We start from the raw sequence: 13,006 nt of genomic DNA, 5'->3' as shown, positions 1-13,006 counted from the left end.
GGTCCGGGTGCAAGAACCACCTCGGCTGCTCGTCGCCGTTGGCCACCGCCTGTAGGCTGTGGTTGATCAGAGGCGCCGGCGCCAACGGGGACCCGTCACGATTAGGGTCGGTGGCATCGCCGGAATGGTGGTGTACCCTCTGCAGCTCCCTCCCTTCCCTCATCTCCTTGACCCTCTGCAGGTTCCTGAACCTCTCCTGGAGAAGAGCGATGGAAGACGTGTGGATGATCGCGGGGGAAGCCTCATTGCCGCCCTGCCTTCTCATCGGCGATCGATCGAGATTGTTGCTAAGAATCAGCAAGTGCTTCTTGTTGCAAAGGACTACTATCTTAACTTACTAGTAAGGGAGCTAGGTGGCTAGGTAGGTCAGTGTGTGATGGTATTTGGTTGGAGCTAAGCTAGCAAGCTGCAAATGGAGCGATCACTGGTTGGGGGGAGGTTGGAGGGAGCAAGGCGGGGTATATATATATACGTAGGGCGGAGGACGGGGTTTACATATGTGTTGTCCTCTTGCTCACTATCTCTCACTCACTACTCATGATTCATACTGACTGCATGTGTTTCTGTGCCAACTCAACTATATATCCAACGGATCGGATCCAATCCAAGCCCACTTAATTCGTGTACGTTGTTGGCAATTGAAGCAATTTGAGAAAGGGAATCAGGTTGAGGGGTGGAAAGTCCAAGAGGGAAAATGCCTTGGAGGGGGGTAGGGTGTGGTGTGGTGTGGTGCATGCAGTGTGTTAGTGGTAGGGAGGTTTGGTGATTGGATGTGAGGTGCCACTTTTAAAAGTTTTGGGGTTGGAGAGTAAGGCCAGCGAGGTAGTACAAAGGGTGCCTGGAGGGTAGCGCTTGGCGCGAGATCGACGAGGGGAATATGGTCATATAGGATTTCGTGGTGGTCTTTGTCCTCTAACCCTTGCCCTGGAACTGATGGTTTTCTTTTCTTTTTTCCGATCGATGGAGAGAGGGCCGGGGGTTGCTGGCTGGCGCTCTCCTTGTCGCCTTCCGCCTTGTTCCCCAATGTTTATCGTTGCCTTGTTTGATGTCATGGACGATCTCGGATTGGGACGGGAGCTGCTAGCTAGCTGATCACCAAATTAAGGCGATTCGATATGCATAAGTATATGCGTGGCGGTGCGATCGAACCAGTGATTCCAACTCCCCGTCCTTGATTTCGTAGTTAAAATGAAGCTAACCACATAGCATGTAGGGGTTGAGGTCACTTTTGATGTTTTCTGCTGTTTGGTTGCGGCGGGATCAAAGACGGGTTAGTGCTCCAACCAGATGAAGAGTTAAGGATTGGTAGCCTTTTCGGTTGCGGATTCTGTTTTTTACTTGGTGCAGTTGGACTATGTTGGAGCAAGTTCACGCTTTCCAGGGGGCTAGCTAGCTAGGTTTAAGTAAACCTCTGCTTGGTTTTAAAATGAGATCGGCTATGCAAGACCACAAGAGTCGTAGGCCCAAATCATGCGTCATGCCAACAGGGAGAAAACAAGGAGCGCAAATAGTGCAAGCATCCGTCCTTGCGTGGTGGCTGCTCTTCCTTAATTCATTAGTCCGTCCCCTGGAAGGATCAAGGCCGGGCTCCAAAGCTCACTTTTATATGTACAAATCTCATTCTTTCTCCTACATGTCCTACCTTTGTACGACGTCAAGCAAGCTTTTTTGTGTATTCTGAATCTCTGACCTTGTGGGCGCGGGCGTACATGTGTGTGCATGTGTTGATGTTTTATGTACTGTGCGTCTTTCCTTTCCGTTGTTTGCTAGAAAGGGACCGCTTCTGTCACAACTTACTTGATCCATCTCAATTATATATGTTATGATGATGGGCCATGGATCATCAGTTACATGCAGCTAGCGTATAACAATGATATGGACACCAACTTAATTATCTTCCGTCATATGTCAAGGTCCTAATCGATGTTTGAGTTTGATTATTGAAAGGTTGCACGCGTGGGGTCTTGATTCAATCATATGCTTGTTAGACTGTATATCCTGTATATGTAATCTGTAACCTGTACGTACTTCTTGGTACCCATATATATATTGAGGTAGGCCACGCCCCAGAGTGTTGAGCCAATCCCACCCAAACAACCTGTGTCTCTACGTTTAACATGGTATCAGACTAGGTCAACGAATCCTACCCTAGCCGCCGCCCCCTCTCATCGGCCGCCGCCGCCGCTCACCCTCTCCGGCCGCCGTCATGACTGAGTCTGGGGCATCGGCTTCCTCCTCGCCTGCGCTCCCTGCCACCGTCCCTGCATCGACGGCCCCTCTCATCCCGCCGTCGCTGGCGGCTCTGCTCGCCAACACCGCCACCAGCCAGATGGCCCCATCGGCGATCTCGTCACGCCCTCAGCACCTCGGTACTGCGGCGTTCTCTGGCGGTTTCTTCCCGCCGCCGCCGGCTCCATCGGTGACGTCGCCATCCTTCCCGCCTCCGCCACCGTCGTTTGCGCCTTCGCCCCCCCTGGTGCCCTACACGGCGCTGCCGACCAACCTATCTGGCCCGCCGATCCCGCAATTACCGGGGTTTGCCGCGCCTCAGGATGCTCCGGTTCCGCCCCACGTCACAGCGGTGCCTGATGCCCCGGCCCCTGCCGATGGTGCTGCTGTCCCGACTGCTCAACAACTGGCGAATCTCATCACCGTACGCCTCACGCAGGACAACTACCTGTACTGGCGTGCTCAGATCCTGCCGCTCCTCCGCAGCCGCTATCTCGATGGCTACGTGGATGGAAGCTTCGCCTGCCCGCCGCGCACGGTCGCGGCGTTTCTTGCGGATGGGACGAGGGTGGCTGTGCCGAACCCCCTCCACCGTACCTGGGTTGCCCAGGACCAGGCCATAGTCTCCGCGTTGCAGTCGTCCTTGACGGAGAGTGTTGTCGGCCTGGTTCTCTTCGCCTCGTCCTCCTTTGACATATGGAGCACACTCGAGCACACGTTCTCTCAGCAGTCTACTGCTCGCGGCACGGCTCTTCGGCGTCAACTCGGTGATTGCAAGAAGCTCGACTCCTCTGCGCACGACTACTTCAACAAGGTGAAGACCCTCTCGGACACACTGACGTCCATTGGGCAGCCGCTTCGCGATGAGGAGTTCACGGAGTACGTTCTTCATGGCCTCGACAGCGACTACGACAACCTCGTCGAGCACGTCAACGGCCGGGACACCCCGATACAGCAGCGGGACCTCTACTCCCGCCTGATCTACACCGAGCGTCGCATCGAGGAGCGCCGCACCACTCCGATCACGGATCATGCTGCTGCACACGCAGCGCACCGTGGCGCCCCCAGTGGCAGCCGCACGCCTGCGCCTGCGCCTCGCCCGCCATCTGGTCCGCCCGCTGGAGGAGGCGGCCAGTGGCAACCGCGCGCCCCTGCTCAGCCAAACACCGGCGGTCGCCCTCGCCCCACCTGCCAGCTGTGCGGTATTCAGGGCCATATGGCATCCAAGTGTCACCGCCGGTTCAAACGTGACTTCCTCGGCATTGGCAACGACGGCCGTGGTAACGAGAAGCAGGCCGCCATCGCCGACAGCTACTCGGGCAACTACTCGGGCTATACGCCATCTTACTCAGTTGATCCCACCTGGTACTTCGACACCGGTGCGACGGATCACATGACTAGTGAGATGGCCAAGCTCAACTCGCAGGAGCCCTACCGTGGGCATGACAAGGTCCGCACCGCCGATGGTTCAGGTATGCCCATCACTCATGTTGGCCAGGCATCTCTCCTTTCTAGCATCTCCCGTAGACTCCATCTTCGTAATGTTCTTTGTGTTCCACATGTTACTCGCAATTTATTATCTGTTCGTAAGTTTACTTATGATAATGATGTTTTTTGTGAGTTTCATCCCTTTCATCTTCTCATTAAGGACCGAGTCACACGGGAGGTTCTGCTTAGAGGTCGGGTCCATCAGGGCCTCTATGCGCTGGAGGCGCCGGCGTCTGGGTCACCCGACCCGGAGGTCTTCAGTGGTGTGCGCGTGTCATCGGCTCATTGGCATGCACGGCTTGGTCATCCTGCATCCCCCATAGTCAGCCATGTCATCAATCGTCATAAGCTTCCTACATCATCTAGTAATAAAACCTTAGCAGTCTGTGATGCTTGTCAGCAGGGAAAGAGTCATCAACAACCTTTTGTTTCTTCTACTCGTATTGTTAAGTACCCACCTGAACTTATTTATTCGGATGTATGGAGCCCTACCCAAACCTCTGTTAGTGGTCATAAGTATTATGTCAGTTTCATTGATGCTTACAGTCGATTTACTTGGCTGTATTTACTTAAGAGCAAAGCTGATGTGTTTAATGTTTTCTTGCAATTTCAATTGCATGTAGAACGCCTTCTCAAGCATAAGATCATTCATGTTCAGTCGGATTGGGGGGGCGAATATCGCAATCTCAACACCTTCTTTAACAAACTTGGGATTTCACATCGTGTTTCTTGTCTTCATACACATCAGCAGAACGGTGCGGTTGAACGCAAGCACCGTCACATAGTTGAAACTGGTCTTACTCTTCTTGCCCATGCATCCGTACCTTTTCGGTTTTGGAGTGATGCTTTTTCCACTGCTTGCTTCTTGATCAACAGTCTCCCACTAGAGTCCTACACATGAAAACACCTCTTGAACTATTGTTTAAGGAAATCCCTGATTATACGTTCTTTAAAGTTTTTGGTTGCGCTTGTTGGCCTCACCTTAGGCCCTACAATAATCATAAGCTTGAATTTCGTTCCAAAAAGTGTGTTTTTTCTTGGGTACAGTGCGCTTCACAAAGGCTACAAGTGCCTACACGTTCCTAGTAATCGTGTTTATATCTCTCGAGACGTTGTCTTTGATGAGAATCTGTTTCCCTTCTCAAATATGCCATCATCTCATTCTGTGCCACCCACAAACTCCACTCTTGTTAGTCCTGGCCAATTTGATGACGCTGCATATTCTCCTGCATTATTGCCTAACCACGGTGCAGGTACTGTTCGCGGCGCTCGCTTGGAGGTTCTGGATGCCCCAGTCGACGTTCACGTCGATCGGTGCATGGCGCATGCACCCGCACCACGCCCCGAGGCGCCTCCGTCGTCGCCTCTGGCGACCAGGCCGCTATCGCCTGCGCGGCCTCCCTCGCCTCCTGTGGGTGGGCCGCCGCCTGTGTCGCCCCGGCCTGGCTCACCATCCGCCTCGCCCCCTCCAACTGGGCCTGAGCCGCCCTGTGCGTCGCCGTGCGCGTCGCCTACGCCCTCAGCCCAAGCTGGGCTGTCTTCACCTGGGCCGCCACCAGCGTCGCCCGCGTGCTCTGCACCACAACCTGACGCTGGTTCCCCGGCCTCAGCTGCATCGTCGTCGCCGTCCTCAAGCGACGCTCTTCCACCGCCTCCAGTCACTGCCGCGCTGCGTCCCCACACTCGCAGTGGAATTCATCGGCCGAAGACACGCACTGACGGTACTGTAGCATGGATTGCTGCCTGCTTGGCTCAAGCGCAGTCTGATCCAACTGCTGAGCCCCGTCACTACCAAGCTGCGATGAGCATCCCGCACTGGCGTGCTTCCATGGACCTTGAGTTTCAGGCTCTTCGTCAGAATGGTACTTGGCAGCTGGTTCCTCCTCGTTCTGGTGTCAATGTCATTGACTCCAAGTGGATTTTTAAAGTAAAGAAGCATGCTGATGGCTCTATTGAGCGATACAAGGCTAGGCTGGTTGCAAAAGGCTTCAAGCAACGGTATGGGCTCGACTATGAGGATACGTTCAGTCCTGTAGTTAAACCCACCACTATTCGGCTGCTTCTCTCACTCGCTGTCACTCGAGGTTAGGATCTCCGTCAGATGGATGTTCAGAATGCTTTCCTTCATGGCGTATTGGAGGAAGAGGTATACATGCGACAGCCTCCTGGTTATGTTGATTCTGCTCGCCCCCAGCACCTCTGTCGCTTGGTCAAGGCACTCTATGGCCTCAAGCAGGCTCCTCGTGCATGGCATGCACGGCTTGGTGCTGCCCTGCGCTCTCACGGTTTTGTGCCTTCTACAGCTGACACTTCACTGTTCCTTCTTCAGCGTCCAGAGGTTACCATGTATCTTCTGGTTTACGTTGATGATATTATTCTGGTTAGCTCCTCTGCTGCAGCTACGGATCGTCTCATTGTGGCTCTCGGTTCTGATTTTGCTATCAAGGATCTTGGCAAGCTACACTATTTTCTTGGGCTCGAGGTCACTTATCCTGGTGATGGCCTTGCGCTTTCACAGCAGAAGTACTCGCAGGATCTGTTACGGCGTGCTGGCATGCTTGAGTGCAAGGCTGCTACTACGCCCATGTCTTCCACTGACACTCTGTCTGCTACTGATGGTACTCTGTTGTCTGCTGATGATGCTACTGAGTATCGGAGTGTTGTTGGAGGTCTCCAGTACCTTACCATCACTCGGCCTGATGTCTCCTATGCAGTGTCTGCCAGTATCTTCATTCACCACGGGACACTCATTGGTCTGCTGTCAAGCGCATCCTGCGCTATGTTCGTTCTACTCTCACATTTGGACTTCATCCGAGGCCGGCACCTTCAGTTGTGCTCTCAGCCTTCAGTGATGCGGATTGGGCTGGTAACCCTGATGACCGGCGATCAACGGGGGGCCATGCAATATTCTTTGGTCCTAACTTGATCGCCTGGAGTGCACGTAAGCAAGCTACAGTGTCTCGGAGTAGTACTGAAGCTGAATACAAGGTCGTTGCTAATGCCACCGCGGAGCTCATTTGGGTTCAGTCCCTCCTGCGTGAGTTGAGGATTGTCCAGAGACAGCCACCTGTTCTTTGGTGTGACAACTTCGGTGCTACATACTTATCCTCAAACCCAGTATTTCATGCCCGAACGAAACACATCGAAGTCGACTATCACTTTGTGAGAGAACGAGTTGCAAAGAAGCTTCTGCAGATCAGATTTATCTCGTCTAAAGATCAACTTGCTGATATCTTCACCAAACCATTGTCGCTTCCGCTGTTCACAGGATGTAGACGCAATCTTAACTTACTGAGCACTTCAGGTCACAGTTAAGATTGAGGGAGGGTGTTAGACTGTATATCCTGTATATGTAATCTGTAACCTGTACGTACCTCTTGGTACCCATATATATATTGAGTTAGGCCACGCCCCAGAGTGTTGAGCCAATCCCACCCAAACAACCTGTGTCTCTACGTTTAACAATGCTCAGCTTGTGTGTCACTTCTGTGTATGTATATATATGTATTAGCTAAGAAGTGTGTGTTGATGCTTGAGTCGTACAAATTGATCAATCATGTTCTTGGCCTTAAAGAGTGATTATATTTTGCATCATAAATAGGGAATGCTTAGTAGTTATCTATACCAAGGCATTATGGGACTTTTAGAACCTATGACTGATTTAAGATCTAAGCAAACTGTTTCTTTTGAAGTTTAATAAAGTATCATAATTTCATTGGTATTTACAAAGTTTTACTAATTATTTCGAGTAAATTGCTATGAATCATCATAAGGCAGAAAACCCTTTTCCATGTATTTACTATTTCAGGAACCTTCCAAACCCCGAAAAATCCCAAGAAAACCAGGAGATCATACGAAGACTCTGGCACACACTCCACCTTGGTCTAGACTCCACTAGGGAGGAGGATGCTCATTGGCAGCGCACCAGTGTAAACACACGTGACTGCTATTAGTAACCGTGTGCCGAACACATGCACGTGACTAGTGTGCTCGTATTGGTAGTATATGGGAGAGTAGTGCACAATACTACTAGGTGAGCTCTGGATGCAATCAGATCCAGAAAGTACCCGCAGTGAGCGCCAATGGAAGCATGTGACTGGTATGTCCATACCGGCCGCATGTTCATTAGCCTGCTTCTATTATATTCGCGGGTGGGCAAATATATTGGTAGCATACCCTATTTTGACATGCTACTACTAATCAGCTTATTAGTGGCGTACCCCATTTAGGCACCCTACTACTATAGTAGCATGCTACTACTAATTTTCAGGATTTACAACCCCACACTCTGATCAATATCGCCTTTTCATTTTTGAAAAAAAAATGATAGAAATTTTTAAAAAATAAAATCCTTTGAGAGCCCATGTGGTATGTCATGTAGTTTTAAGAAAAAATAACAAACATAAATTTCGATATATGTAAAATGTCGTCATGTTTCCGTAAAACGGATTTTCTAGATGCATACGATCTCCAATGAAAAAGTTTTTTATATGAAAATGTATCTACATCTGATTTCAACCACCATCGGTGTTTAGAATTTTGTTTAAGAATCCGAAAATAGAAAAGGAAAAAAGAGTTCCCGGTGTTTTAGATTTTGGCACAAAAATATTTCAAATCCGAAAATTCCAAAAAATAATTTCCCTCCCTATCATTTCAAACTTTCCCCTCCTCGTCTACCCCTTCTCCACCTTATCCCTTCCTCATCTTCCCCTTCTCCACCTTCTTCCCTCCTTCTCTCTTCCACTTCTCCACCTTCTTCCCTTCTCCTCTTCCACTTCTCCACATTCTTCCATCCTCCTCTTTCACTTCTCCACACTCTCCCTAAAGTTGACCACCACCTCCTCTCCGATGACCACCTCAGACGCCTTGCTCCTCCGCCCACCTCCGATGCCTTGCTCCACCTCCGCTGACAACCTACTCTGACTCCCAGCTCCGCCACCGCCGACATCTGCTCCGATGCCGATGACATGCTACTGGCCATCTACTCACATCAACGCCACAAGGAGGCGCCATGGACTCGATTGCTTTATTTTGATTTTTAGGGTGTTTTGTGTAAAATTACGTGGACAATTGGGCACTGGTCCCGGCTTTTTTAAAAACTACGAAAAACTCACACTACCAGCGGACCTGACCGGCGCACACGACTAATACTTTATTGGCAGTGTGCCAGGTGCGCGAGTACCTGCCATACTAGTCGTGTGTCAGGTACACACGCGACTAGTAGATGCTTACCACTAGCGAGGTACCACTAGCAGGCGGGGGCACGCGACTGGTAGCCAAATTTAGCACGCGACATGTAGGCTATTTTGTACTAGTGCTCTAGACGTCATGCCCCCACATGTGAGACCCTTGTGTTGCGCCTACACCTTTTGGGGCACCGACTCCTTCTACCTAAAAACATCTCTAAAATTATCATGGATTTTTCACGGACCCGAGAGGTGCGATAGCAAGATTGGATGGGGAACTTTAGCTACTATTACCAAAACTCCATTTGATACTCTTGTGGCGATTGATACTTCTACAACTCCTATTGTTTATTTTGATGATTGCACTCTCGATTGTGTATCTGTTTTTTAAAAGCTTTCTAGAGATCCTTCAATTGATACTTGCAAAACTAGTTTTGGGAGATATATATGCCAAAGGGGAGTTGCAGGGAGAGCAGCGATTCTACCGGCTATGGTAGGTACCGGAGTGGTGACGTCATGCTAACGTCATCCACGTTTCCAAAAATCTGTGAAATATGTTTGAAATTTATGAAACATGTCTGAAACTTGTGAAAAATTATTTACTGTTCGAAGTATGTTCACAAAGTTTCATTTATATTTCTCACGTGTTTCTGAAACTTATGAAACATTTTATACTATTTAAATTTGTTTCAATTATGTTTTAATTTATCAAAAAAGGGACAAGTAGTCTCACCAATCTCAAAGCATAATATGTGGTGAATGGCACTCCGACACATACATTTTCCTTAAAAAAGAGTTTTTGGAGTTGCATGGGCTAGAATGGTAGCACGGGATCAGTGGGGACTGTTGCTATTAGGATATAGTCAGGGCTATGAAATGATTAAGGATCCTTTTAATATTAAAATTCTAGCATGCAAGGATGCTATGGAATTTGCACGAGGGCAAGGATTTGCTCGAGTAGATCTAGAGACGCATTGCCAGACGATAGTTTCCATGTGGAAGGAGGAAGGCACAAATACATCTTTTGGATTCCATCTTTTTAGGGAGATGAAGGAGCTGGTAGGATTTTTCCAGGGTTTCAAACTTCTCTATGCAAGAAAGGAGACGAATTATGTTGCTCATATATGTGCTAGAGAAGCTCTTAGTTTAGATATGGTCTATAATCTTTGATGTAGGTTCTAGTTTTCTGACTGAGGTTGTTCAGTTAGAAGTTGTTTCACCTGATTACTAGTGTTTGAAGATGAGCATAAAAAAGAAGCTTGGTAGGTGTAAGAAAGGAGGCATAGATCTCACTATCCAGGATTTGTGGGATCCTATTATTAAAGTTTTATATAGGCAATAGGTCTTGTATTTCTCTATTTTATGAATTAGTTGATTGTGATTCCACTATGTCTAAAAGCTTGATGTATTGGTTGGAGGATTTGGCCCCTTGTTCTTTAAGTGTGCATCTTGGGCGCGTTTAGTAGTCTGGGCGGCCCTTGGCTCGCATCGGTCGAGCATTTATCGGGCCGTTTGGTTCCCTGGGTGCAGTCGTGTTCTTGCATAGCACGGGTTTTAAAGCACCCCTGGGACAGGCCCCGGAGGAACGCCCGGTTTGACAGTTTCTCCAGGGCCAGGCCCCGGCGAGACGAAAATCGACAACGACGTTCGTGCGGGAGCTCCGCCTCGGCATGGCGGGAGAAGCCGAAATCCCAGTGGTGTTGCGCGGCAAAGGTAGGGGTAACCTTCCTCTTCGGTTACCCTCTCCATTAGCCCCCTCCCAAATTTTGCAACCCCCCAATTTCCTTACCGGTGGCGGCGACCCAGATCTGCAGCGTGCATCTACCTTCGGTCATCGGCGCCGGACCAGGGTTCTCTTCTCCAGCCGCGGTGGAGCTTGCGCACATCTGCGGCGGCTTTCGACCGTGTCCATCGTCCGCCATGACGGAGGTAAGGGGAAACTCCTCCGCTCTACTGTAGTGTTCGATTCATGTTGGTAGAAATAGTTGGGTTCGATAAGACCGTTCGTAATGCATAGATCTTGTTTGAGTAGACCAACCAGCTCCAGCTTGTGCATCACGCCGCAGCACTCATCATTTGCGTACAAGCCTAGATCCTGATGGTGCACAAGAGAGCAGTTAGGTATGTTGCTTATCCTCGTGTGACTTATGGACCTATGTTAGAACAAGATCAGGAGAGGATTGCGAACCTAAACAACATCTACAACTGCAACGATGTAGAGGTCATCCAGATGCTACGGATGAGAAGAGCCCCTTTCTATGCACTTGTGAAATCGTTCAGGGAAAGAGGTCTGCTGACTGATAGCATCCACACCTCTGTCGAAGAACAATTCGCAATGTTTCTTCATGTCGTCGGTCATAACCAGAGGTTCAGAGTCATCCATAACACATTCAGGCGATCCACAGAGACTATCTCTCGGTACTTACAGCAGGTGTTATATGCCATTGGGGAGCTTAGAGGTGAAATGATCAAGCCAGCATCAATGAACACACCAACCAAGATCAAGAACAGCTACAGGTGGTTCCCCTATTTCTGGGTGAGTACACAATCATGTTCCTTGTATCTATCAGATGTGTGCTACTGTAAGAAACATGATTGTGTGCTAATCTTTTTACAGGATTGCATTGAGGCTATTGATGGTACTCATGTCACTGCAAAGGTACCGAGATCAATGTCTGCAGCATTCCGCGGGAGAAAGCACTACAACAGCCAGAACGTTCTAGCGACTGTGGATTTCGATATGAGGTTCACCTACGTGCTTGCTGGGTGGGAGGGTTCAGCTCATGATGCGAGCATCCTGGCCGACAGCTTGTCAAATCCCTGACGGTAAGTTCTACCTTGGAGATGCTGGATATGCATGCCGACCTGGAATTCTACCTCCCTTCAGGAAAACAAGGTAGCACCTCAACGAGTTCTTTGCGAAGCACCGACCTCTGAATGCGAGAGAGTTGTTCAATCTCAAACACTCAAGCCTCAGAGTCACCATTGAGAGGGACTTTGCTGCATTGAAGAACATGTTCAAGGTCCTTGATCAGAAACCATTCCACACGTTTGACACTCAGGTAAAGTTGGTGCTTGCTTGCTGCATTCTTCACAACTGGATCCCAGGTTGGGGCGAGGATGAGTTCTTCGAAGAGGTTGTCACTTTTGATGAAGTAGAGACCGGCCATGGCGTGGAAGCAGGTGACAATGACGCTTGGAAGGTGAAGAGGCAAGAGTGGGCAGACGCAATGTGGGAAGCCAGAGGAAACACCACCATCTGAGAAGAAATGAAGAAGTGAAGAAGAAGAACAAGAAGAAAAACTCCTATCATCCCCTGTTTCTTGAACCCTTTTCGATCCCCGTTTGTTGAATGACCCCGTTATGATAAACTGCAATTCGTAGTAGCTAGGGAGCCTCGTGTTATGAACTACCATTCGTAGTAGCTAGGGATGATTTCGTGAACTGATTGCAACTATCATGAACTGTGATTTTGTGTGATAGGAGGTGATAGCTTGGTAAGGCTACCCAAAGTAGAGAAGAGGTAACCGTAGAGATGCATGGATGGTACCAAACAGGCCTAATATCATCTCCATCGAGATTTGGGCTTGGCTGCATGCAAACAAACAGAAACTCCTTTTTGGCCCAGCCGATGCAGCCCGACCTACCAAACAACAGGCCAATTTCGGCCCGTGACTCATTCTGGACGCGCAGGTGACCTTGCACGGCTGCGCCAGTGAGCCACGAATCAGGCCCAGGCTACCAAACGCGCCCCTTGTGCATTCCTGGTAGTATGATTGATATTCACATGACTTATGTTCTAGTTGATTTATTATCATGGATATGGAGATCTATTCTAATTGTCCATTATTTTGGAAGACACGTTTAAAAATTGTAGGTGCAATAATTGACATGAAGGAGCTAATTGCAAAATTTCACTTCCCTCATAAAAAGGCTATTGATCACTTCCCAAGGAATAAACTGAAAGGGTTTAACTATTTGGCACGCCGTGGTACTCAAAGTGTTGAGTAAAAAACCACCTAAAAAGGTACAAAAAAGACAAGCTATATGGTTGTAAAGAGAGCGCTATGAGAGGCAATCCATATATATACATAATTTCTCTA

At 49.1% G+C, this 13,006-nt stretch overlaps 1 protein-coding gene and 1 pseudogene across 1 annotated transcript; both read left to right on the top strand.

The window, feature by feature from the left end:
* The first annotated feature begins 2,206 nt into the window (after positions 1-2,206).
* LOC139830266 (uncharacterized) lies at positions 2,207-5,806 on the top strand. The gene is made up of 2 exons (XM_071818273.1): positions 2,207-3,701; positions 4,971-5,806. The coding sequence occupies exons 1-2, from the start codon at positions 2,207-2,209 to the stop codon at positions 5,804-5,806; spliced, it is 2,331 nt and encodes a 776-aa protein (XP_071674374.1).
* A 5,195-nt stretch (positions 5,807-11,001) lies between these two features.
* Positions 11,002-12,166, top strand: LOC139830265 (uncharacterized; annotated as a pseudogene).
* The last annotated feature ends 840 nt before the right edge of the window (positions 12,167-13,006 follow it).

Source organism: Lolium perenne, chromosome 4, assembly GCF_019359855.2.
Source record: "Lolium perenne isolate Kyuss_39 chromosome 4, Kyuss_2.0, whole genome shotgun sequence".
NCBI lineage: Eukaryota > Viridiplantae > Streptophyta > Magnoliopsida > Poales > Poaceae > Lolium > Lolium perenne.
The sequence above is the reverse complement of the archived record's forward strand: the minus strand, read 5'-3'. Positions and strand labels throughout refer to the sequence as shown.